Source organism: Erythrolamprus reginae, chromosome 7 (genome assembly GCF_031021105.1).
Source record: "Erythrolamprus reginae isolate rEryReg1 chromosome 7, rEryReg1.hap1, whole genome shotgun sequence".
Taxonomy (NCBI): domain Eukaryota; kingdom Metazoa; phylum Chordata; class Lepidosauria; order Squamata; family Dipsadidae; genus Erythrolamprus; species Erythrolamprus reginae.
In genome coordinates this window covers 24,914,414-24,941,068 of record NC_091956.1, presented here as the reverse complement: position 1 = coordinate 24,941,068, position 26,655 = coordinate 24,914,414, and the positions used below count along the sequence as shown (strand labels likewise).

The 26,655-nt window shown below is 42.1% G+C and overlaps 2 protein-coding genes across 7 annotated transcripts in view; one reads left to right on the top strand and one right to left on the bottom strand.

Moving 5' to 3' along the window:
* Window positions 1-705: 705 nt before the first annotated feature.
* The window catches only part of LOC139170258 (exocyst complex component 1-like), a 58,904-nt gene continuing 32,954 nt past the window's right edge, over window positions 706-26,655 (bottom strand). For 2 of the 6 annotated variants that reach the window (XM_070757219.1, XM_070757220.1), the window contains 3 exons: window positions 24,208-24,357; window positions 22,246-22,351; window positions 18,916-19,128 (listed from right to left, as the gene is read on the bottom strand). In XM_070757219.1, the coding sequence (XP_070613320.1) occupies window positions 18,917-19,128; window positions 22,246-22,351; window positions 24,208-24,357 (468 nt within the window). In that variant the 3' untranslated portion in view covers window position 18,916. The other 4 variants (XM_070757223.1, XM_070757224.1, XM_070757222.1 and 1 more) reach the window with 4 other exon arrangements.
* On the top strand, window positions 3,418-19,722 carry LOC139170260 (neuromedin-U-like). The gene is made up of 7 exons (XM_070757226.1): window positions 3,418-3,761; window positions 10,982-11,031; window positions 11,481-11,528; window positions 12,388-12,447; window positions 14,635-14,709; window positions 16,924-16,977; window positions 19,597-19,722. Exons 1-7 carry the CDS (start codon window positions 3,593-3,595, stop codon window positions 19,630-19,632), a joined length of 492 nt encoding a protein of 163 aa, XP_070613327.1. The 5' UTR covers window positions 3,418-3,592; the 3' UTR covers window positions 19,633-19,722.

Genomic DNA, 26,655 nt, shown 5'->3' with positions numbered 1-26,655 from the left:
AATTTGTTCCGTGACCAGGTTCTTAAGTAGAAAAGTTTGTAAGTAGAAGCAATTTTTCCCATAGGAATCAGTATAAAAGCAAATAGAATAGAATAGAATAGAATTTTTATTGGCCAAGTGTGATTGGACACACAAGGAATTTGTCTTGGTACATATGCTCTCAATGTACATAAAATAAAATATACATTTGTCAAGAATCATGTGGTACAACACTTAATGATTGTCATAGGGGTCAAATAAGCAATGAAGAAGCAATATTAATAAAACTCTTAGGATATACGCAACAAGTTACAGTCATACAGTCAACATGGGAGGAAATGGGTGATAGGAATGATAAAAACTAGTAGAATAGAAGTGCAGATTTAGTAGAAAGTCTGACAGTGTTGAGGGAATTATTTGTTTAGTAGAGTGATGGCGTTCGGGAAAAAACTGTTCTTGTGTCTAGTTGTCTTGGTGTGCAGTGCTCTGTAGCGACGTTTTGAGGGTAGGAGTTGAAACAATTTGTGTCCAGGATGTGAGGGGTCAGTAAATATTTTACCCGCCCTCTTTTTGACTCATGCAGTATACAGGTCCTCAATGGAAGGCAGATTGGCAGCAATTGTTTTTTCTGCAATTCTGATTATCCTCTGAAGTCTGTGTCGGTCCTGTTGGGTTGCAGCACCAAACCAGACAGTTATAGAGGTGCAGATGACAGACTCAATGATTCCTCTGTAGAACTGAATCAGCAGCTCCTTGGGCAGTTTGAGCTTCCTGAGCTGGCGCAGAAAGAAAATTCTTTGTTGTACTTTTTTGATGATGTTTTTGATATTAGGTGACCATTTTAGGTCTTGAGATATGATAGAACCTAGAAATTTGAAGGTCTCTACTGTTGATACTGTGTTGTCTAGTATTGTGAGAGGTGGAAGGGTGGAAGGGTTTCTCTTAAAGTCTACCACCATTTCTACGGTTTTGAGTGTGTTCAGTTCTAGATTGTTCTGGTCACACCACAAGGATAGTTGTTCAACTTCCCATCTGTATGCGGATTCATCATTGTCTCGAATGAGTCCGATCACTGTTGTATCATCTGCAAACTTCAGTAGTTTAACAGATGGATAATAATAATAATAATAATAATGATTGTTGTTGTTGTTTATTAGATTTGTATGCCGCCCCTCTCCGTAGACTCGGGGCGGCTTACAGCAATGATAAAAACAATATATAACGACAAATCTAATAGTAAGAATCTAAAATAACAATAATACATTTAAAAAGTCTAAAAAACAAGAAACCCCAATATATTAAAAAAAAAACAAATATACATATATTTATATCATACACAGAAAACTACATAGGCAGGGGGAGATGTTTCAGTTCCCCCACGCTTGACGACAGAGGTGAGTTTTAAGGAGTTTACGAAAGGCAAGGAGGGTGGGGGCAGTTCTAATCTTTGGAGGGAGCTGATTCCAGAGGGTCGGAGCCGCCACAGAGAAGGGTCTTCTTCTGGGTCCCGCCAAACAACATTGTTTAGTTGACGGAACCCAGAGGAGACCAACTCTGTGGGACCGAACCGGTTGCTGGGATTCGTGCAGCAGAAGGCGGTCTCGTAGATACCCTGGTCCGGTGCCATGAAGGGCTTTATAGGTGATGACCAACACTTTGAATTGTGACCGGAAACTGATCAGCTGTTATCCAAAGCAGCCAAGGGTAGAACAAGAAGCAATGGGTGGAAGCTAAACAAGGAAAGAAACAACTTAGAACGAAGGAGAAATTGCCTGACAGTTAGAACAATTAATTCGTGGAACAGCTTGTCTCCAGAACTTGTGACTTTTCCAACATTGGAAGTTTTAAAGAAGATGTTGGACAACCATTTGTCTGAAATAGTGTAGGGTTTCCTCCTGCGTAAGCAGGGGGTTGGACTAGAAGACCTCCAAGGTCCCTTCCAACTCAGTTATTCTGTCCTGTCCTGTCCTATCCTATCCTATCTTAACAAGGAATTCTCCAGCACTGCAGGCCACATAAATTTTGGGTTCAATTGTTGTCATAAATCAGGGATTACCTGTACACTAAGGAGACCTCTTCTAACCACAAATATTAAATATTATCAATGAGATTATGTTGAATTTACACTGCTATTATTCTATATTTTTTCTTCCCAACATAAGATGAGATGCTGTGGACTTTTTCATCTCATATTTAGCCTCCTCCTCCTCCCCCTCCCCCTCCCCCTCCTCCTCTTTCCTACCTACCTACCTATCTATCTATCATCCATCCATCCATCCATCCATCCATCCATCCATCTATTGCATTTATATGCCGCTCACTCCAAATGGACTCTGATACAACAGGTATAAATTCAATGTAAGTAAAAAAACAATTAAAACATCACTAAAATCACACGTATTATAAAACCATATTTGCAACAATCAGTCTTAATTCCTGGCCTGCAGGCCTGCCAGAAAGCCAGGTTTTAACTCCTCCTCCTCCTCCTCCTCCTCCTTATTATTATTATTATTATTATTATTATTATTATTATTCAAAAAGAGGGCAGTGAAAATATTTACTGACCCCTTACATCCTGGACACAAATTATTTCAACTTTTTACCTCAAAACGTTGCTACAGAGCACTGCACACCAAGACAACTAGACACAAGAACAGTTTTTTTCTCCTGAACACCATCACTCTGCTAAACAAATAATTCCCTCAACACTGTCAAACTTTTTACTAAGTCTGCAGTTCTAGTTTTTTCTCCTCATTCCTATCATCCTTTTCCTCCCACTTAGGACTGTATGTAACTTGTATGTTGCTTGTATCCTAAGATTTTTATGAATATTGATTGTTTCTTCATTGCTTATTTGACCCCTGTGACAATCATTAAGTGTTGTACCACATGATTCTTGACAAATGTACCTTTTCTTTTATGTACGTTGAGAGCATATGCACCAAGACAAATTCCTTGTGTATGCAATCACACTTGGCCAATAAAGAATTCTATTATTTGTTTGTTTGTTTGTTTGTTTGTTTGTTTGTTTGTTTGTTTATTTTTGACCAATACACAATGAGGGTTTTAGTGGGTACATATATATATACACACACACACTAAAATACATGATGAAGGTTATAGAGGAGATATTCATAGTAAAATATATCTAAGAAAGAATAGAAAAGAAACGAAGATATAGTAATAGAACATATCAATGAAAGAATAGAAGAAGAGATATGGGAATAGAAGAAAGGTATAGGAGATATAGGAGAGCAATAGGACAGGGGGCGGAAGGCACTCTAGTGCACTTGTACTCGCCCCTTACTGACCTCTTAAAAATCTGGATAGGTCAACCATAGATAATCTAAGGATAAGGAAATCTGAGGAAAGAATTCAAAAGAAAGAATTTTATTACCTGACGGACATAATAGCCTCCCACGCCTTATTGTTTCCACACGCGCGTGGCTCCCACAGCTGTTGCAGAGCTGGGCGGCAGGCGGGGGGCGGAGCTACCCAGTCACAGCCTTCTTCAGCTCCGGGAGATTTAAAAAGTGGGAGCTTTCTAAGGCCGCCGCTTCCAAACCATCGCGAACGAGCGGCAGAGCGGCGGGTCGAGGAGACGAGAGGCACCATGAGGGGGCCCAGCGCTTGCCGGACCCGGCAGGAGCAGCTCCCTTGGCCCGCGAACGGCCACAGCAGCGGCAAAGCCCGTCACCTCAGTGGGAGGAAAGCCGGTCCTGGGACGCCTTGGCGGTTGCTGCTCGCGCTGCTGGCTTGTTTTGGGGTGAGCTCCTGCAGAGGTAAGTGAGGGGGGAGGGGAGAGTCCGTGAAAACTCATTTTAAACAGAAGCCGCAGCAGAAATGAATCTTCAATAGAACGGGATGTAGGACCAGGATCTAGAATAGAATAGAATAGAATATGGAAGAAATAGAATAGAATAGAATATGGAAGAAATAGAATGGAATGGAATGAGGAAGAAAGAACAAAACAGAAGGAGGGAGAAAGAATGGAATGCAATGAAGAAGAAAGAATGGAATAGAATAAGGAAGAAAGAATAGAATAGAAGGAAGAAAGAAGAAGAATAGAATAAAATATGGAAGGAATAATAGAATAGAATGTGGAAGGAATGGAATGGAATGAGGAAGGAAGAAAGAATAGAACAACAGAACAAGGAAGAAAGAATGGAATGCAACGAAGAAGAAAGAATAGAATAGAGTAGAATAGAATGTGGAAGGAATGGGATGGAATGAGGAAGAAAGAATAGAATAGAATAAAGAAGAAAGAATAGAGTAGAAAGAAGAAGAATAGAATAAAATAAAATAAGGAAGAAAGGATGGAATGGAATGAGGAAGAATGGAATTGAATTGAACAGAGCAGAACAGAACGAGGAAGGAAGAATGGAATGGAATGAGGAAGAAAGAATAGAACAGAACAGAACGAGGAAGAAAGAATGGAATGCAATGAAGAAGAAAGAATAGAATAGAATAAGGAAGAAAGAATGGAATGAAATGAGGAAGAATGGAATGGAACAGAACAGAACAGAATGGGGAAGAAAGAATGGAATAGGGTAGAAAGAAGAAAGAAGAAGAATAGAATAAAATAAAGAAGAAAGAATGGAATGCAATGAGGAATAATAGAATGGAATGGAACAGAACAGAATGAGGAAGAAAGAATGGAATGAAGAAGAAAGAATAGAATAGAATAGGGAAGAAAGAATAGACTAGAAAGAAGAAGAATAAAATAGAATAAGGAAGAAAGAATGGAATGAGGAAGAATGGAATAGAATAGCATAGAATTATTAAGCGGCCAAATGTGATTGGACACACAAGGAATTCGTGATTTGTGAGTTCAAAAAAAGAAAGCCTGTAAGATTCGGGGGGGGGGGGGGAAGGGGGGGAATGATGATGGTGATGACAAGAATTCTGAAGTTGGGACATCTGTAGTACTATCAATCATGGATCTTGGGAAAAATAGATATGGAATAAGAAAAATGTGATAGAAATGGGAATGGAGATAGGATAACCTCAGAAAAAGACATTGTATAAATATATTAAAACTCCTTCCAACAGAACGGATGGAGGGTAAATATAAGGGGTTTTTGAATCTGCCTATTTAGTTGTCTTTGACAGGGAAAATAGAATTCTTTATTGGCCAAGTGTGATTGGACACACAAGGAATTTGTCTTTGATGCAAATGCTCTGTGTATATAAAAGAAAAGATATTTTTCAAGAATCATGATGTACAACACTTAATGATTGTCATAGGGTACGAATAGCAATCAGGAAACAATATTAATAAAAATTGTAAGGATACAAGCAACAAGTTACAGTTGTACAGTCATAAGTAGGAGGAGATGGGTGAAAAGAAAGCTGAGAAGACCAATAGTAGTAGCAATGCAGCCTTGGTGAATAGTTTGATAGTGGTGAGAGAATTATTTGTTTTAGCAGAGTGATGACTTTTTTTGGGGGGACACCCGTTCTTGTGTCTGAATTGTTCTGGTTTTTGTTCAAGCATCCCTTCCTTTCAATCTTATTCAAACTTTACTTTTCTTGCTTCAGGCTTTAAGGCAGGGGTCTTCAAACTTGGCAACTTTAAGACATGTGGACTTCAATTGCCAGAATTCTCCAGCCAGCATAGCATTCTGGGAATTGAAGTCCACAAGTCTTAAAAGTTGCCAAGTTTTGGGACCCCTGCTTCAAGGCAATTGTAAAAGTTTGCTTTCACTCCCGCTCCCCTTCCCTAATTTCTCCAGGATTTTAATACATGAAGTTTTCCTTAGCTGTTGGGCTAGAATCCTCAATCTGAGTATTGCATTGGCAGTTCTGTGTTAACAAAAACTTCAGAAGAGAAGGATTTAGGGGTAGTGATTTCTGACAGTCTCAAGATGGGTGAGCAGTGTGGTTGGGCAGTAGGAAAAGCAAGTAGGATGCTTGGCTGCATAGCTAGAGGTATAACAAGCAGGACGAGGGAGATTGTGATCCCCTTATATAGAGCGCTGGTGAGACCACATTTGGAATACTGTACTGTGTTCAGTTCTGGAGACCTCACCTACAAAAAGATATTGACAAAATTGAACGGGTCCAAAGATGGGCTACAAGAATGGTGGAAGGTCTTAAGCATAAAACGTATCAGGAAAGACTTAATGCACTCAATCTGTATAGTCTGGAGGACAGAAAGAAAAGGGGGGACATAATCGAAACATTTAAATATGTTCAAGGGTTAAATAAGGTTCAGGAGGGAAATGTTTTTAATAGGAAAGTGAACACAAGAACAAGGGGACACAATCTAAAGTTAGTTGGGGGAAAGATTAAAAGCAACGTGAGAAAATATTATTTTACTGAAAGAGTAGTAGATCCTTGGAACAAACTTCCAGCAGACGTGGTTGGTAAATCCACAGTAATTGAATTTAAACATGCCTGGGATAAACATATATCTATTGTAAGATAAAATACAGGTCTTTTTCTGCCGTCAGTCTTCTATGTTTCTATGTTTCTATATCCCGAAATACATAATAAACAAGGCAAGTGACTTACCTATTTTCTTGATAAAGGGCTGTTAAGGGGGCTCCTTGTCACCCTTGAGCTACAAATATTCCCTTTTATTAGGGTTAATTTTATGCATTGCAGGAAGCTGCTTTTCCTACACTGTAACATATTCAAAGTTACCCCAAAATTCAAAAGGTGTGTTTCATTTTGCACCAATCAAATTTGGCTGTGGAATTCTGGGAACCCAATTTAAAGTTGCCAAGGTTGGACTCCCATGATCTAAATTGGAATACTTCTGTTTCCAACTCAGGTCTACGTCTTAGGAGTTTCTTAACAATTGTAAAAAGTTATGCTCTGGTTTCGTTTCTTTCTTTCTCTTTATTATGCAGAGCTTTAGAGTCAAATCTGGGGACGGCTCCTTGTCATAATTATAGCAGTAAGAATGTAATTTCAATTTTTAAAACTCCGTCACATGTGTAGTTTGCTTCTAGCAACAAACGTCATTTCCAACACAAAGTTACTTGTTATCAAATTGTAAGGAATGGTGCCATTTTTAGGTCAAATAATAAATCAGCAAACTACTGAATTTTCATATAATAGTTGACATAATAAAGAATGTGATACCAATGAATATTATACACTAATTTTAAATAGAAGCCACAGCAGAAATAAATCTTCAATAGAACAGGATAGGATTTCTTCACACAATGTAGGCATTATAGCTTTGATATTCCAAGTAGGTCAAGCAATTCATATTTCCCTTTCTAAATATTTTCAAGTACTGGTATATAGAATAGAATAGAATTTTTTATTGACCAAGTATGATTGGACATACAAGGAATTTGTCTTGGTGCATATGCTCTCAGTGTACATAAAAGAAAAGATACATACATCAGGAATCATAAGATACAGTACATTGCTTAATGATAGTCTATAAATAAGCAATCAAATCATATTAGAAACCAGTCAATATAAATCATAAGGATACAAGCAATAAAGTTAGTCATACCATCATTAGTTGGAGGAGATGGGTATGGGAACTATGAGAAGATTAATAGTAGTGCAGACTTAGTAAATAGTTTGAGGTTGCTTCACTGATGTAACAAAAGTGACAGCACTCATCAAAGAACACAAAGAAATACAATTATATGAAATGTTCATATTTAATATCATCTAGTCTCATCTGCATTATTTGCTTTGTAGTTCTAAGTGAAATTATGTTCATATAAACAACTTCAAAATATGAAAACCTAAAAATGAAAATATAATGAAGAGAATGTGAATAATGGCAAAACCTTGTTTGTATCTTTTCTAAGTGTTTGTGCATCTGCCCAAAATTTTAACTATGCATATACACATTGCCCGGTTAGAATTTTAATGTGGTCCCTAGCTCCAGATCCTATTTGTGCAGTTCCCTTCCATTTCTTCATTGCTTCGTTGTTCTGTGACTTAAAAAAAACCAAAGCAGAAATACCGTATGTAGAATACTTTTTTTTAAAAAGAATCTTTATTAATTTTTCCATTAAAAAACTACTTGTGTGTGTGTATGTGTGTGTGTATGTATATATATATATATATACACACACACATATACATACGTGTGTGTGTATATATATATATATGTGTATACCGTATATGTTTTTGTACATTTTCACGGGCATATGTATGTAGATTGTTCTGAGTTCGGGTTTTACCCCGTGTAATATTTTGAGTGTCTAGGCGACGTTTCGGTGAAATCACATTCACCATCATCAGGCTGAAGTTGTTAGCTTTGTGCTGCTTTGAATATACAGTAGTTGAATATATAACTACAGTATATTCAAAGCAGCACGAAGCTAACAACTTCAGCCTGATGGTGGTGAATGTGATTTCGCCGAAACGTCGCATAGACACTCAAAATATTACACGGGGTAAAACCCGAACTCAGAACAATCTACACACACACACACACAAAAACAGAGAGAGATACAAAAAAAAGAACGAAAAAAGAAACATATAACAAACTAACAATATATAACAACAGCATTCAAGTGTAGGTGCTGGCATCCATAACACAATGCATGAGCAACAGCCCTCCCCACACCCTGCCTTCACACATTTGTACTTGCTCCCCCCACCCCGTGCATTCGAGTGCGCCCCCACATTGCTCCTGTGCAGTGAAGGGCTACCAAAATTTTTACTACCACGCTGTGGGTGTGGCTTATGCAGGACACCCTGCATTTTCTTTCAACATCTTCCAGTGCAAACTGGGTGCTCTGGGGTAGAGCTCCATTTTCACTACCCCACTGTGTTCCCCCCCGTCTGGGCAGTAGCCCACCCCTGCTCCCGTTCATTGTGCGATCAGCCTGCTCCCCCTGCGCATTAGTGCATTCCCTCATGCTGCCTCCACTCCCTATGCACAGGTGACACCTCTCCCCATGATTCCCCTGTGTAGCAAATGCAACCGCCTGTGCTGCCACTCCCCTGACCATGCGTGCACCACCACCCTGCTCACATGGGGTGGCAACCTCTTAAATATTGATATATTCAAGAATCTTCTCCTATACAGTAGTCCCTCACCTATTGCTGGTGTTACGTTCCAGACCTGGCCGCGATAGGTGAAATCCGCAATGGGGAATTTATCGACTGATAGTACTTATTTAAGTATTTATATGGTAATTGTTTGGTAAGTTTTCATTGTTTTAAGTGTTTATAAACCCTTCCCACACAGTATTTATTTTAGATACAGTATTTAAATACAGTATTTACAATTTTAGATATTTTTTTTTTTTGAAAAACCTGCCGATCGAGTTCGGCGGGCTGTTTAAATCTGCCGATCGCCTTCCTCAGAAACCCGCGATGAAGTGAAGCCGCAGTAGGTGAAGCGCGGTATAGCGAGGGACTACTGTACTCAAGTTCAAAGGCGTGAATGTTTTTTCTAGCCTGGGTCTTTACAGTCCAACTCTCACGTCAATAAATATGTGAAGGAAATACCGTGGCTTATGCAATTCAGATCTTCGTAGGTGTAGACCCATCATGGCATTTTAATATATTTTCCAAGGCCATCATGGATACTCTAGGACAGTGATGGCGAACCTTTTTTTCCTTGGGTGCTGAAAGAGCATGCACACATGCTATTGTGCATGCGCGAGTGCCCTCACTCATAACTCAATGCCTGGGAAGGGCAAAAACAGCTTTCCCCGCCCACCGGAGGCTCTCTGGAAGCCGGAAATGGCCTGTTTCCCAACTTCTGATAGGTCCAGTAGGCTCGTGTTTTGCCCTTCCCAAGCTCCCAAAGCTTCCCTAGAGCCAGGGGAGGGTAAAAATTCCCTCTTCCATCCCCCAAGAGGCTCTCTGGAAGCCAAAAACGCCCTCCCATAGCCTCTGTGCAAGCCAAAAATCAGCTGAACACCACACACATGCATGTTGGAGCTGAGCTAGGGCAACACCTTGTGTGCCAGCAGATATGGCTCCATGTGCCACCTGTGGCACCCATGCCATAGATTCGCCATCACTGCTCTAGGAAATGTTAATCTATAGTGTATTTCTTGTCTGATGTTTCATATGTTCTTGATTCCTTATAAATAAAGAACCATAAAAATTCCTTATTCATAAATAATTGAAATATTAACTGATTGAATAATATGAAATGATTGAGTGTTGAATATAAGTCATTTAAGAGAGTGAAAGAGACAGAAATACTGTACATACCTATTCTCTATCTAATATCATTTCAAAAAATACCTGAGTATGTTGTATTGTATTGTATTGTATTTGTGTTTATTAGATTTGTGTGCCGCCCCTCTCCGAAGACTCGGGGCGGCTAACAACAATAAAAAAGACAATGTAAACAAATCTAATATTAAAAATAATCTAAAAAACCCCAATTTAAAGAACCAATAATTCATACAAGCATACTATGTATAAATTCTATAAGCCTAGGGGGAAGGGAAAATTTCAATTCCCCCATGCCTTACGACAGAGGAGGGTTTTAAGGAGCTTGCGAAAGGCAAGGAGGGTGAGGGCAACTCTGATATCTGGGGGGAGCTGGTTCCAGAGGGTCGGGGCCACCACAGAAACGACATTGTTGAAATCACATCTAGATAGTGGGAACACTGCCTAATTTAAAAGAATGAAAAGTTTTTCATTCAAATATATGTAGATATTTATGGGACGGATCACATTTCAAACTCAATATTGTTAGGATTAGGGATTAAAATAAAATGTGTTTGAAAACATTTGTTTCACATAATCCAATGTGTACTGCTACGCAGCTCAGATTCAAAAGTGTAGAAATTTCAATTTTTTTGACATTGAAATTAATGAGAAGCATGACAAAATAATGACATAAGCATATAATATTTCATGTCACGGCATAAATCAGTCCTGAAGTGAATTGTTGTTAGATTCCGAATGTTTGCCTAGGTCACTCTGTTTTCTGAGTAACAGTATTTGTTTCTTGAGTGACATATTCATAGTTGGTGATCTTGGCATAGTTGGTAATATCATAAATAGAAAATTTAAATCCAGATCATTTTTCCCCTCTTATTTCCAGGTGTACCAGTGATGTCCCATGTTCTCCAAGGCGAAAAAGTATGGAACGAGGTACCAAACAGTAGCCCTTGTGTTGCTTCTTTCAGGGTTGTTTTATTTAACATAAAGGGTGTACCCAGTGGTGAAATCCATTTTTTTTATTACCAGTTCTGTGGGTGTGGCTTGGTGGCGTGATGTGGTGTGGCTTGCTGGGCGTGGCTTGGTGGGCATGGCAGGGGAAGGATATGGCAAAATCCCCATTCCCACCCTATCTGAAGCTAGCCGCTGATTGATTTCTGCTACTGGTTCTCCAGAACCTGTCAGAACCTGCTGGATTTCACCCCTGCATGTACCTATGCCATTTGCACTATAAGTGTTTTTTTAAAGAAAACCATGGAGAATTCTAATGGGGAACAGACATATACTTTATTTGTAATACTCAACCAAAAAAACCCTAAATTAATTGCATTTTTGTTCAGTTGAAAACATTACTGAATCTACTTTCTTCTCAATCTCGATAGATAGATGATATGTGTTCTGCTATCCCAGCTGGAGACACTCTGCCTCGGGTCAGTTGAATTTAACATTTTAAATAATGCAAATGTGTTGATTTTTTTTCCCAGGAGGATAATTTGAGTTCATTAATCTAGTCCAGTGATGGCAAACCTATGGCATGGGTGCCACAGGTAGCACATGGAGCCATATCTGCTGGCACACGAGCCATTGCTCTAGCTCAGCTCCAGCGGGCATGTTTGTGCCAGCCATCTGATTTTTGGCTTGCACAGAGGCTCTGGGAGGGAGTTTTTGGCTTCCAGAGAGTCTCCAGGAGGATGGGAGAGAGTGTTTTTACCCTCCTTGTGCTCCAGTAAAGCCTTTGGAGCCTTGGGAGGGCAAAAGACGAGCCTACTGGGCCCACCAGAAGTAGGGAAACAGGCCATTTCTGACCTCCAGAGGGCCTCTGGGGGTGGGGGAAGCTGTTTTTGCCCTCCCCAGGCATTGAATTATGGGTGTGGGCACTCAATTTCCCAGTTATTGGGTGAACAATTGGACTGCATTTAACCTGTGCCTTGTGTGTACCAGAAAATCCCTTTGACATTTAAAAAGGGAGCTGTTTCTGTTTTTCTGTTTATAAAAACTTTTAGGTTTTCCTTTTATCGTGTGGTGTGTGTCTTCCTGGACTTAATTACCCTGTAATTACGGGCGGTTGAGACACGCCGGCAGAACAACTGGGCCCACCAGAAATTGGGAAACAGGCTGTATCCGGCCTCAGAGGGCCTCTAGGGGGCAGGGGAAGCTGTTTTTGCCCTCCCCAGGCATTGAATTATGGGTGTGGGCACTCGCGGGTGCGTGATAGCACTCCTGCACACTCTTTCGGCACCCAAGGAAAAAAAGGTTCACCATAACTGATCTAGTCTCTCTTTTTTTTAGTCATCCCATGCACTAGAAGAATTTTGCTTTACGATTCTGGAATTTCTACAAAAAAGCAAGGTAATAACAGTTACCACTCTATTTTTTTAATATGGTAGTCAGCTTCTTCTGTTCACATAGTCTTTATTTTATGACCAACTGTTTAGTAACTGCTCAAAGTTCTGACAGCCCCTCCCAATATGGTACCTAACATCCAGTTTTTAAGTTCCAACTGCTATTCCCCGGTCACATGACCTCATTTCTAATGCTTAGTAACCAGGTTACATTTATGGCCATTTGCAGTGTCCTGTGGCTACACAACCACAATTTTTGACAAATATGATGCTTGCTTCCAGTTTTCAGAAAAAGTACACCCTATAGTGAACAATGAATTATTTTAACAACTGCCGCAAAGGTCACAAAATTGATCATGTGATGATCCACTGGATCTTGAGTTTGACATCCCTGGTCTAGAAAGAAATTGTGCCCTGCTGCCAAAAGCAGCATAATTGTTTCCAGTTTTCTTTTTTAAAATAGTTTTATCAGTTTGTTTATTTATTCGATTTTTATGCCGCCCTTCTCCTTAGACTCAGGGCGGCTTACAACATGTTAGCAATAGCACTTTTTAACAGAGCCAGCATATTGCTCCCCACAATCCGGGTCCTCATTTTACCCACCTCGGAAGGATGGAAGGCTGAGTCAACCTTGAGCCGGTGATGAGATTTGAACCGCTGACCTTCAGATCTACAGTCAGCTTCAGTGGCCTGCAGTACAGCACTCTACATGCTGCGCCACCCCGGCTCTGTTCCTGTTGTATTTATATGTTCTATGATATCCATGCTGGTTTAGCAAGGAAACCAAAAAAGACAACACTACTAATGTAAAGATAGTTCTACCATGATACGTTTTGTGAATGTTTATAGGACCCTACTTTGTTGCATGAACTTTTACAGGCATTCTAAACAAACAAATAAATTTATAACAAACATTCTTAAGAAATAAGAAATAAACTGTAACAAACAAGAGGAATTTTATTCTGTATAAATCTCATACCAAAGTCCTAAGCATCAACAAAGAAGAGGGAGTCAAACTATGCTCCAAAGCACCTGAGGGTAGAACAAGAAGCAATGGGTGGAAACTAAAAAAGGAGAAAAGCAATTTAGAACGAAGAAGAAATTTTTGACAGTTAGGACAATTAATCCACAGAACAGCTTGCCTCCAGAAGTTGCGAATGCTCCAACACTGGAGGTTTTTAAGACAATGTTGGATAACCATTTGTCTCAAGTGGTGTAGGGTTTTCTGCTTAAACAGGGGGTTCAACTAGAAGACCTCCAAGAAACCTTCCAACTCCTTTCCTATTCTATTCTTATTCTACTCTATTCTATTCTAACAAGGAATTCTACAGCACGGCAGGCAACAAAAAGTTTGGGCTCAATTGTTGTCATAAGTAAAGGACCACCTGTAGACTAAGGAGGCCTCTTCTAACAACAAATATTAAATATTATCAATGAGATTATGTTGTATTTACACTGTTATTATTCTATATTTTTTCTTCTCTGCATAAGATGAGATGTTGTGGAACTTTTCATCTTACATATTTAGCCTTTAGTTCTGTGCATCATGTTAAAACTTTATTTTATTTTATTTATTTATTTATTTATTGGATTTGTATGCTGCCTCTCTCTGTGGATTCGGGGCGGCTAACAACAGTGGTAAAAACAGCATGTGACAATCTAATAGTAAAACAGCTAAAAACCCTTGTTATAAAAACCAATCATACATACAAACATTCCATGCATAAATTGTAGAAGCCTAGGGAGAAAGAATATCTCAGTTCCCCCATGCCTGGCGACAGAGGTGGGTTTTAAGGAGCTTGCGAAAGGCAAGGAGGGTGGGGGCTATTCTAATCCCTGGGGAGAGTTGGTTCCAGAGGGTCGGGGCCACCACAGAGAAGGCTCTTCCCCTGGGTCCCGCCAAATGACATTGTTTAGTTGACGGGACCCGGAGAAGGCCCACTCTGTGGGACCTAATTGGTCGCTGGGATTTGTGCGGCAGAAGGCGGTCCTGGAGATAATCTAGTCCAGTGCCATGAAGGGCTTTATAGGTCATAACCAACACTTTGAATTGTGACTGTAGTCTGGCCTGGAAGATATTTATTATGCAGATCTCTGCTGTGCTTACAAGAGTCTGTTTTAGGAGAGGGACTTTCTCCCAGACTCAAGCTAGAATCTCACTGCCGTCCACGTGTCTCTATTCCTATTTTCTTAGTCATTGGTCACACATCCGTTGCTGCCAATTGTTCCCCAACTTCAAGTCAGGCGGCAGAAGAGGTACAAAGTGGACGTACGTAACTTCTAAATTATACTTCATGTGTCTTTCTCATCTTTTTTTTAAAGCTTCTATTTCTTCTATTTCTGTTTAGGCAATAAAAACAAAATGCACAGGTACAGTATGAGTGGTACCTTGCTCAACCATAGCAACCGTGAGGGGGATCTTGGAGTCCTAGTGGACAACCATTTAAATATGAGCCAGCAGTGTGCAGCAGCTGCCAAAAAAGCCAACACAGTTCTAGGCTGCATTAACAGAGGGATGGAATCGAGATCACATGAAGTGTTAATACCACTTTATAAGGCCTTGTAAAGACCACACCATTCAGTTTTGGTCGCCATGATGCATGAAGGATGTTGAGACTCTAGAAAAAATGCAGAGAAGAGCGACAAAGATGATTAGGAGATTAGAGGCTAAAACATATGAAGAACGGTTGCAAGAACTGGGCATAGTTAGTTTAATGAAAAGAAGGGGATACATGATAGCAGTGCTCTAATATCTCAAGGGTTGCCACAAAGAAGGAGTCAATCTATTCTCCAAAGCACCTGAGGGTAGAACAAGAAGCAATGGGTGGAAACTAAACAAGGAGAGAAGTAACTTAGAATTAAGGAGAAATTTCCTGACAGAACAATTAATCAGTAGAACAAGAAGTTGTGAATGCTCCAACACTGGAGGTTTTTAAGAAGAGATTGCACAATCATTTGTGTGAAGTGGTGTAGGTTTTCCTGCCTAAGCAGGAGGTTGGACTAGAAGACCTCCAAGGTCCCTTCCAACTCAGTTATTCTATATTCTAAAACTGAGTTTATATATAATTGGAGGTTTTTCCTGCCACAATGGGATTGATTCACACAGAGAAATACATTTATATTTATTTTATATCACACTAAGCCTGAAAGAAAGAAACTATTTTATGTTTCTTGTGTAGGATACTTAATTTTTGTGAGCCGAACAGCAAATTTGTACATTGTACTTTGTTTTGTTGTTGCTGTGAGCCACCCCGAGTCTACGGAGAGGGGCGGCATACAAATCTGATAGATAGATAGATAGATAGATAGATAGATAGATAGATAGATAGATAGATAGATAGATATTCTAAAACTGAGTTTATATATAATTGGAGTTTTTTCTTGCCACAATGGGATTGATTCACACAGAGAAATACATTTATATTTATTTATATCACACTAAGCCTGAAAGAAAGAAACTATTTTATGTTTCTTGTGTAGTGCATATGAACTACAGTGATCCCTCGAGTTTCGCGTCCTCGAGCATCGCGAAAGGGCTATATCGCGAGTTTTCAACCCGGAAGTAAACAACACCATCTGCGCATGCGTGCCCTTTTTTTCTATGGCCACGCATGCGTAGATGGTGGAGTTTCCCCAGCTGGGAAGCAATAAGAGCAACGGGGTGGGCGGGGGAAGGCCGGGCGGCGCGCGCGCGCGGGGGCCGCTTCCCAGCTGGGAAGCAATAAGAGCAACGGGGTGGGCGGGGGAAGGCTGGGCGGCGCGCGCGCGGGGGCCGCTTCCCAGCTGGGAAGCAATAAGAGCAACGGGGTGGGCGGGGGAAGGCCGGGCGGCGCGCGGCGGGGGCCGCTTCCCAGCTGGGAAGCAATAAGAGTAACGGGGTGGGCGGGGGAAGGCCGGGCGGCGTGCGCGCGGGGGCCGCTTCCCAGCTGGGAAGCAGTGAGAGCAACGGGGTGGGCGGGCGAAGGCCGGGCGGCGCGTGCACGGACAAGCGGCAGCAGCGAGGCGGCGGGGAAACCTCAATCTTCGGCTCCTCGCTGCTGCGGTGGAAGTAAAAACACCATCTGCGCATGCGCAGATGGTGTTTTTACTTCCGCACCGCTACTTCGCGAAAAATCGATCGTCGCGTGGGGTCCTGGAACGGAACCCTCGCGATGATCGAGGGACCACTGTATATCTGAAAGTACTCATGTAAACATTTTACCACAAAGAAAATGAAAGAAAAGTAAGTGAAATTGGACTTACACTGCTCTTCATAATTAAGGACTTTTTATCAAAACATTCTGATGAGGGTGTTATAATCACCTCACAAAGTGGTGATGTAAATATTCCCTATTTATGGCAGGTGGGAGTATCCACTCATTAAACTTGATTGAGATGGTTTGTAGGAGCAAAAAGGTATTACGATGTGGAAAAGGATGAAAACAGGTCTTTGTTACTTTGCCAGCATGTTTTGGGGGATTTTGAAATCTGTTCTTTTTTTTAGGAAGAACTTCGAATACCTGGAGGAGTTGAAAGCAGAGGGTACTTTATGTTCCGAGTAGGTCAATATGTGTTTGTTTCTGGCTCAGGGCTATATTACAAGACAATAAACAGAACCTATGCTGAGAATTGAAATTATTCTTTGGGGATAGTCTTTTGACTGGCCAATACATTACAACTACCAATAGATGATGCAGCCGATTTTATATATCCAGTATAATTTTTTTCCCCTTCATATGCTTTAATACAATGCCAAATATCTTCTAATTCCAGTACAATAAAATGCAGTATTTTGTTAGTAATTCTTATATAATCCCAGAAAAAAACTCATAGTTCAGAATTGTTAATTCCTCTATAAATCCTTTCTCCCTTATTGCAATCTTTTTTCTAATCTTGTCCTCCAGCAATCACAATCATCATGTATTACATTTCCTCATTAATGTTCCCTCAAATATATACTAACAAATAAACAATATTTCTAACATTCTAATTAACTGCTTAGCCATAGTGCCTCCTATTTCTCTTTACACATTTTACTTAAATTTTAAAAAACCCTATACAGTCTATCAAATCATAAATATTGAAAATACGAAAAAAAGAAAAAAAGAAGAAACACAACCAAGTTCAATTTTTTTTCAGTACAACATAAATCATCTGTTAATCACTAATTCCGATTTTATATATATTCAAGGCTCTGCTTTAAATACACAATACAACCAATTTAAGAGGCATGGAGTACGTAGGATGCTTAATTTTTCTGAGCCGAACAGCAAATTTACCCTTAATTTTACCCAAAACTTTATCCTTAGGATCTGGAACCAATTCCCCCCAGAGATTAGAATAGCCCCCACCCTCCTTGCCTTTCGTAAGCTCCTCAAAACCCACCTCTGCCGTCAGGCATGGGGGAACTGAGATATTCTTTCCCCCTAGGCTTCTACAATTTATGCATGGTATGTTTGTATGTATGACTGGTTTTATAACAAGGGTTTTTAGCTGTTTTAGTATTGGATTTCTACATGCTGTTTTTATCACTGTTGTTAGCCGCCCCGAGTCCACGGAGAGGGGCGGCATACAAATCCAATAAATAATAATAATTATTATTATAGTTATTATTATTATGTCAGTACAACACAGCAAACGAGATCACTATGCTGGATTTCATATTTCATCACCAGTCGGGCGCTTCCCAAGCACTTAGGCCTGCGTGATGTAGCAGCGAATTATGTTTGCCCATCCCAGTAAAGCGGCCTTTTGCAATTGACAATTAATAATTTGCAATTATTATTATTATTATTATTATTATTATTATTATTATTAATTTATTATTATTTATTAGATTTGTGTGCTGCCCCTCTCCGAAGACTCATTATCCATTGTTGACCTCTCCCGATTCCTAAGAGGTCAGTCTAGATTGGCCACTGAGGTCCCTTCCCTCTCTATCATTCTCTAAGTCTCCTGAATGAGAAGTGGGGTCAGACTAGATGGCTACTGAGGTCCCTTCCCTCTCTATCATTCTGTAAGTCTCCTGAATGAGAAGAGGGTCAGACTAGATGGCCACTGAGGCCCCTTCCATCTCTATCATTCAACTGAGCAAACTGTCCCATTCTTTCCTTCCAAAAGTAGCATTTTGTAACAACCGTTCTGATTGGATGGTGGCGAAGTGTCCCATGTGGCCAAAAGGCTGTGGCTGAATGTGGATTTTTGTGACCAAAAGGCTGGGGCCAATAGCTAAGGGCCTTTGGGCGAGGGAGAGAAGGCAGCGGCCGATCAGCTGCTGCGGAGGAAAGAGCTTCGTCCAACTGGCAGAGGCAAAAAGTCCCATCCCCCATTAAGGAGCATGCATAAGTGCGCCAGAGTGCCTTCCGTCCCCTGTCCTAATGTTTCTCTTTTACTAGTATCATATATATATAAATATTATATCTTTGAATAGCACCAATACGTACTTGACAAAACAAACAAATAAACAAAGCTTGAACAAGTTTGTTCTCCTTCAACATTCAACTATTTCTTTTGCCTTTATTAATTTCTCGGTTGGACAAATTCCAGTTCTGTATGTGTGCATGTACACAAAAAAATGCACACAGCAGGATAGGACAGGATGACCTAAATAAAGAAATATCCAAAAGTGGAAGAGGGTCAGTTCGGTCAATGTAGTAGAGCACTGAAATGCCATACTTCCAGAACTTTCTGAAGAGACCAGGGGAAAACACTGAAAATGAAGACGTACAGATGGATTTGTTTGGTTTCTTGTTATCTACCAGAGAATAATCCTGCAGTCCTCAGCTATAGATTATCATTACTACCCTCCAGCATTACATATACTGTATTCTGGTGAATATGTCAGTATAAATGCTTGCAGGTTAAATCAATGAGTCAGGCATACTTCATGGTTTATATACGCCCCTAAGGCAACTTTTAGTCAGAAGTTTTAGTTTAAGGTAAATAAAGGTCAATATTTTTTGCTAATTTTTCCTACTTTTCCTTTATTATTATTGAAACTCTCAAATCCCTTCTCTAATATTCAGCTGTAATTAAAACATAAGAGCGATCTGAAAAAAAAATCACAAACATGTTAGAACTTTGTTTCAATTCACAAATCTCAAGAAGTGAGTTTATAATTCTCACAGAAGCATTCCCAAAGATATTAATTATCCATCCTTTTCTCTTTTTTTTGTAGCCACGTAATGGAAGGAGATCAGCTGCTTTCTATTGAAAAGGTTTCTAATCTTACTTTTTGTTTCAAATAATGTTTTATTCAGTTGGAATGCCTGGGGAAAAAGTATAAAAATTATCTTTCACCAAATCTTACAAATGTTATATTTTTAAAATAAAGTTTTCAAGTTTCCAGTTACGTTTTAAAATAAAGTGTGTGGATGCATGTATTATAGATAAGTAGAGTGCAGTATTGCAGGCTACTTCAGCTGACTTCTAGTTGCAGTTCGGCAGTTCAAATCTCACCGGCTCAAGGTTGACTCAGCCTTCCATCCTTCTGAGGTGGGTAAAATGAAGACACTTTTTACAAACTTCAAACTTGACAGCTTTAAGACTAATGGACTTCAAACACTATTGCACCTGCACAAGTGCCCATGGCTATAATTCAATGCCTGGGGAGGGGGGAAATTGCCTCCCCGGCCCTCTGGAGGCCAGAAACAGCCTCTTTCCCAACTTCTGGTGGGCCCGGTAAGTCCGTATTTCACCTTCCTCAGGCTCCACAGGCTTCCTTGGAGCCTGGGGAGGGCGAAAATACCCTCCTCCTCCCCTCAGAGGCACTCGAGAGGCAGAAAACACCCTCCCTGAGCCTCCATACAAGCTGAAAATCTGATGTCCAGTGTGCAAAAGTGTGCTGCAGCTCAGCTAGGGCAACAGCTCGCGTGCCGGCAGATATGGCTCCACGTGCCATCTATGGGACCCGTGCCATAGGTTTGTCATCACTGCCCTAGTGAGTTGTTTATTGGAACCCAGCTGAAAAAGGTCGCAAATGGCACTCGTACGACCTTGGAATGCTCTGGATGCTGCGATGGTTGTAAGCCTGAGGACCACTCACAAAGTCACTTTTTGTCAATGCAAATTTGAGTCACTGCTCAACAAATTACTATAAGTCAAGGATGATCTGTCTGCCTTTTTTCTACGCTGCTGCAAACCAAAGTACATGGATGGGCCTTCCAAAGTCACCAGGGGTCAAAGTTTGATTGAAAGGCAATTATCTTTTTTTTTTTAACCTGATCCAGAAGTTGACCCTAATTTTCTCTAGCATGGCAAGAGTTGTGGATGTGGTTTTCTGGGACCGTATGAAGAAACCCACTTTCCTTGGACATCTTCTAGACTTCAGTGCCTAACAGGCCACCTTCAGGCTTGCATTGTTAGGCTCATCCCGACAATAATGGGAAACCCAAATTGTGAGCCAAGAGATAAAATTCTACCTTATACAGCAATACCAAATAATCCATTCCCTGATAAATGTGCCTCAAAAGTCCCTGAGGCCCACCAAGGAAAGTTGTGAAAGGCTTAGCAACTCTTTAAAGTGCCAGCTGCTGGGGCCTAGAAGTGGAGCTCTTTCCTCCCAGGAGGCAGATGTAGGATCTCCTGCTTGGGTAGAGGGTTGGACTAGATGTCCTACAAGGTCCCTTCCAACTCTGTTAATCTGTTAAAACAGTGAAAGTCAGGGATCATGAGGCTAAAGCGGTTTGTCTTTGTACCAAACCATATAAATAGCCTCATTTTTACAAATTAAGATAGGTAGTAGTAAGTTTTTCCTATATAATCCAGGATTGTTTTCTGTCTTCTATGGCTGTCGCTGGGTTTGAGCACAGATGGAGGGGACAAACATTGAGACTGCAAATACAAAATCAGAGACAATGTTACCTATAATGCTGTTAAGAAATCTGGAAATTACATCCTCAGCTAGCACCGGCTGATAAAATGATCAATGGTACAGTTTTAGAAAGTGCCCACAGGAAATAAAATTCTGTGCAATCATAGAATTCATGTGGATTTGCTTCCAAGTAAGCATATACACAGCCTGCACAAATATACAGCCTGCATCATTTGTGCAATGATATCATGTTTGCGCATGACCCCAGCTTGACCCATTGCTGCTGGTAACCATGATTGTACCTATTTTGATCTATCACAGGAAGAAAAAAAGTTTGTTAAAGCCAGCTAATATAAAAGCATAATGAACTTATGTTAAGATTAAGAGATATTTTTTTTAGAGTAGACAGCCAGATAAGACATCTGGCGTTTTGGCCTTCTCCCAGTCCCCAGAATCACTTTGCAGGCCTTCCAAATCCTCTGTGCACCCCGCTTTTTGCATAAACAGGCCCATTTTTCACCGATTTTGCAAAAAAGAGAGTGCATAGAGGGTTTGGGAGGCCTGCAAAGGGATTCTGGGAGCTGGGAAGGACAACAACATTCTTTTCTTACTTACCGCTTCGAAATAATAATAATTAATAATTTTATTATTATTATTATTATTATTATTATTATTATTATTATTATTTAGATTTGTATGCCGCCCCTCTCCGAAGACTCGGGCCGGCTCACAACAATAATAAAAAACAATATTATAGCAAAATCATCTTATAGTCCAAAAAATACAGTACTGTACTTTGTAGTTTTTTTATTAACCTCCCTTTTTAATGCATAGGGCCGAGGCTTATCCGAAGCATAATTGCTAGTGAGAAGTAAATGATATTTATTTACATCTAGCAAAGAGATATTTTTAAGATGTTTGAAATAATTCTCTACTTCCTCTACATTCAGAGTAATTAACTGCAAAAAAAAAGATTCTTCAGCTTTTTTTTGGGGGGGGGGGAGGGAAACTTACCAAACTTCTTTCCTTCCTTAGTTGCGCCTGTCATTTTAATCTTGGCAACTTCGAAGAAGTCCTTTATTTCTCTATCATACAAACGTGATAAATAATCCATATAGTTCTTTCAAAAAACAAAAAAAAAGCAGACATGGTTGGCTCCAAGAGAGAATACAAACAGTTTCATCTGTTTTTACATCCATACATTTAATTTTGACAAATCAGCATGTGAACAGCAATGAAGTTATTGGAACAAAAGACAGAAGGAAGAAAAAAGCTTACAGTGATACCTCATCTTACAAATGCCTCATCATACAAACTTTTCGAGATACAAACCTGGGGTTTAAGATTTTTTTGCCTCTTCTTACAAACTATTTTCACCTTACAAACCCACCGCAGCCGCTGGGATGCCTCGCCTCCGGACTTCTGTTGCCAGCGAAGCACCCGTTTTTGCGCTGCTGGGATTCCCCTGAGGCTCCTCTCCATGGGAAACCCCACCTCCGGACTTCCGTTGCCAGCGACGCACTTGTTTTTGCGATGCTGGGATTCCCCTGCTGGGATTCCCCTGCAGCATCGCAAAAACACAGAAGTCCAGAGGTGGGATTTCCTATGGAGGGGAACCTCAGGGGAATCCCAGTAGCGCAAAAACGGGCGCTTCAGCTGGCAAAAGGGGTGAATTTTGGGCTTGCACACATTAATCGCTTTTCCATTGATTCCTATGGGAAACATTGTTTCGTCTTACAAACATTTCACCTTAAGAACCTCGTCCCAGAACCAATTAGGTTTGTAAGACAAGGTATCACTGTATTTCTTTTATCTTCAGTCTAGGTCCACGATGGTGAACCTATGGCATGCAACGTTCTCTCTGTGGACATATGAGCCATCGCCCCAGTTCAGCTCCGCCACACGTGGGCTCACACTTCCGCCAGCCAGAAGATCATCAGATCTCTGCTGCTCATGTGCAAGGGTTGTGAGGGGCCTCAAGCACTTTCGCAGGGCACATGTCCAGGGGCTGTGTGTGTATATGCGGGAGGCATGAACGAGGGACACACATACATTTTATTTGGGGGTTCAGGCGCATGCACATGCACTTTGGCCCTTCAGTCCTGAAAAGGTTACCCCTCACTGGTCTAGGTCCATGATGGCAAACCTATGGCACGGGTGCCACAGGTGGCACGCGGAGCCATATCAGAGGACACACGGGTGTTGCCCTATATCAGTTCCAACACGCATGCAAGAACAAGCCAACTGATTTTTGGCCTTGGAGAAGACTATTTCACCCTCTGGAGGCTTCAGGGAAGCTTCCCTGAAGCCCCAGAGGGTGAAAATACTGCCCAATGGGCAAACAGGAAGTCCGCTTTTCTTTGCCCATTTGGCCATTTTTTCACTGTCATTTTGGTCTGTGTGCATAAGTGGGGACGGAGGGGATTATGCACATGGGCAGCGTGAGGTTGCACATGTGTGGGGAGAATGTGCATTCATTCTTTCATTCATTCATTCATTTATTCATTCATTCATTCATTCATTCGATTTTTATGCCGCCCTTCTCTTTAGACTCAGGGCGGCTTACAACATATTAGCAATAGCACTTTTTAACAGAGCCAACATATTGCCCCCACAATCCGGGTCCTCATTTTACCCACCTCGGAAGGATGGAAGGCTGAGTCAACCTTGAGCCGGTGATGAGATTTGAACCGCTGACCTACAGATCTACAGTCAGCTTCAGTGGGCTGCAATACAGCACTCTACCTGCTGCGCCACCACGGCTCTTGCTAGCACAGACACACACATTTTTGGCACATGACCCCCCCCAAAAAGCCATATCTGGTCTAGGTTATAAAACAATACATTTTATAAACACGCCCACTGCTCACGTGACCTGGACCGCTGGTCTAGAGGTTGCAGATGTGAACAAAGGTCTTCGGTTTTTGCAAGAGTGCAAAAATTGCATCTCCTAATTTCGCTCTTTGCGTGACTTACCTTCGTCAGCCCTTCGTATTTCCCATAGTCTGTGTTCTTTAACCACTCCATAAGTTTGGCATACCGGAGCAGGTCTCGGTGAAAAGGGTGGTGATTTGGCAAGGTCAGCTCAACCGAGTGCTGAGCGAGAGTGGAGCTCTGGTCGTGGCCCTTTGCGGAAGGAAGCAAAGAGACGGAAGCTGCTTGAATAAATGATAGCGGTTAAATCTGCCAGGCCAGACACATGGGCCATGTAATCATAGAAAAGAGGCTCTGCTTGTCATTGGTTAGTTAGGCCTTCCTGCTGTTCTGTGAAAAGCAATGACGGCTGTAACGTTCAGAAACAACATAAAAGACAAAATAAAGACTGGATTACAGATACAACGCATCCTTCTTATCAGGAGTTGCTCCTTCTGCCGAAAAGTTCAAGCTGGCCCTCATGAAACTTGTAATTTGATAAATTAATATTAATTTATATAAATATACGAGGGTTTCAATGATCGGTGAGGTAAAAATTAACCTGGATGTGCAATCTTTGCCTCGACTCATACTCTTCGATCTTGTCAAGAACATTTTGTAAATAAAATTCATTACAGGTGGTCCTCGACTTACAACAACAACTGAGTCCAAAATGGATGGTGATAAGTGAGGGGTTTGTTAAGGGAATTTTGCCCTGTTATACCACCTCTCTTGTCACTATTGTTAAGTGAACCACTGCAGTTGTTAATACAGTGATACCTCAAGATACGAACCTAATTGATTCCAGGGGGAGGTTCGTAAGACGAAAGGTTCGTAAGACGAAACATTGTTTCCCATAGGAAACAATGTAAAGTCAATTAATCTGTGCAACAACAAAAAAAAACCTGCAAAAAAATGCTGCCGCCCGGCTGTCACCTTTTAAAACAGCCGGGGGGGCTTCCCAGCAGCCTCCTAAACCCGAAAGCCAAACCTGAACTTCCGGGTTCAGCGTTGGGAGGCTGCTGAGAAGCCCCCCGGCTGTTTTAAAAGGTGACAGCCGGGCGGCGGGGCTTCTCAGCGAAAGTTCAGGTTTGGGAGGCTGCTTTTGGTTTTTGGCTGGGGGGGAGGCAGGAGGTCTGGCCTGACACCCCCACCCCAGCACTTCACCTTCCCCCCCAGCCACAAACCCAAAGGTCCCCACTACAGCACCCGCTGCAGGAGACTTAGCCTCCCGATCCTCCCCGCCCGTCACCGGTGGCCTCCCGAGCACTTTTGCCTGATGGGAAGCGAAGCGCTGGGGTGGGGGTGTCCTGACAACTCCCACCCCAGTGCTTTGCCTCCCGCCGGGCAAGAGCGATCTTCTGCCGGCCATGGGCAAAGGGCGGGGAAGCCTCTTGCACCAGCTGCTACAGCCGCTGGGTTCCCCGCCCTTCGCCCATGGCCGGCAGAAGATCGCTCTTGCCCGGCTTCCCCGCCCTTCGCCCGTGACCAGCAGAAGAGGGGCGGGGAAGAGGGGGCTGTAGCAGCTGCTGCTGGGGGGGAGGGAGTTAGGAAAGTCCACCTGCTCCCCCCCCAGCCAAAAACCCAAAGGCAGCCGCCGGCTTGAGTCAGGAGGCATTCAGGGCAAAGTGCGTGCCTGCTTCTCTCTCTCTCCTTCCTCGCGCCGCTGCTCCGCTTGGTCAGCTGCTCCAGAGAGGCAGGAGCCAGGCGCTGGCCTGCCTTTTGTCACCCGCCACCGCAGCGGGGGACATCAGTGCGGGAGGAAGGAGAGGACCGGGCGACTGGAGCAGCAGCGGCGCTGCCACGCCCGGCTCGGCTTCCCTGGCTGCCGCAGGCACCGCGCGCCATGATCTTCCGGGCCGGCCAGGCTCAGCTGCTACGAGAGGCATTTTACTTTCCCTCCCAGCCAAAAAGGCTGGACTTCGGGGATGAAGGGGCAGGACTTCCCAGGCGGAAAGCGTGCCCCTCTCTGCAGCTCCTTTTTGGCTGGGAGGGAAGGAGAAATGCCGGTGGCTGTAGCAGCTGCTACGAGAGGCATTTCACTTTCCCTCCCAGCCAAAAATGCTGGACTTCGGAGATGAAGGGGCAGGACTTCCCAGGCGGAAAGCGTGCCCCTCTCTGCAGCTCCTTTTTGGCTGGGAGGGAAGGAGAAATGCCAGCGGCTGTAGCAGCTGCTACGAGAGGCATTTTGTTTACCAGGTGTGGGCTGGAGTCTTTCCGGGAGAGCAAGCAGCCCGAAGCCGAAAGAAACGCGTGGAGGCTGGTAAACAAAAGGCAGAACTTTTGGCTTCTGGGTGGATGGGAGGAGCTAAGCAGCCGGAGATGTTGCCAGCCCAGCGGCATTTTACATTGATTCCTCCGGCCGCTTAGCTCCTCCCATCCACCCAGAAGCCGAAAGTTCTGCCTTTTGTTTACCAGCCTCCACGCGTTTCTTTCGGCTTCGGGCTGGACAGGAGAAGCTAAGCAGCACGGAGACGTTTCCAGCCCAGCGGTGTTTTACATTAATTCCTC

Coding starts and splice junctions, on each gene's coding strand:
- LOC139170260 (XM_070757226.1), top strand. CDS start 3,593: ATGAGGGGGCCCAGCGCTTGCCGGACCCGGCAGGAGCAGCTCCCTTGG. Junction 11,529..12,387: donor CTGGAGACACTCTGCCTCGG/GTCAGTTGAATT, acceptor TCTTTTTTTTAG/TCATCCCATGCACTAGAAGA. Junction 16,978..19,596: donor GAGGGTACTTTATGTTCCGA/GTAGGTCAATAT, acceptor TTTTTTTTGTAG/CCACGTAATGGAAGGAGATC.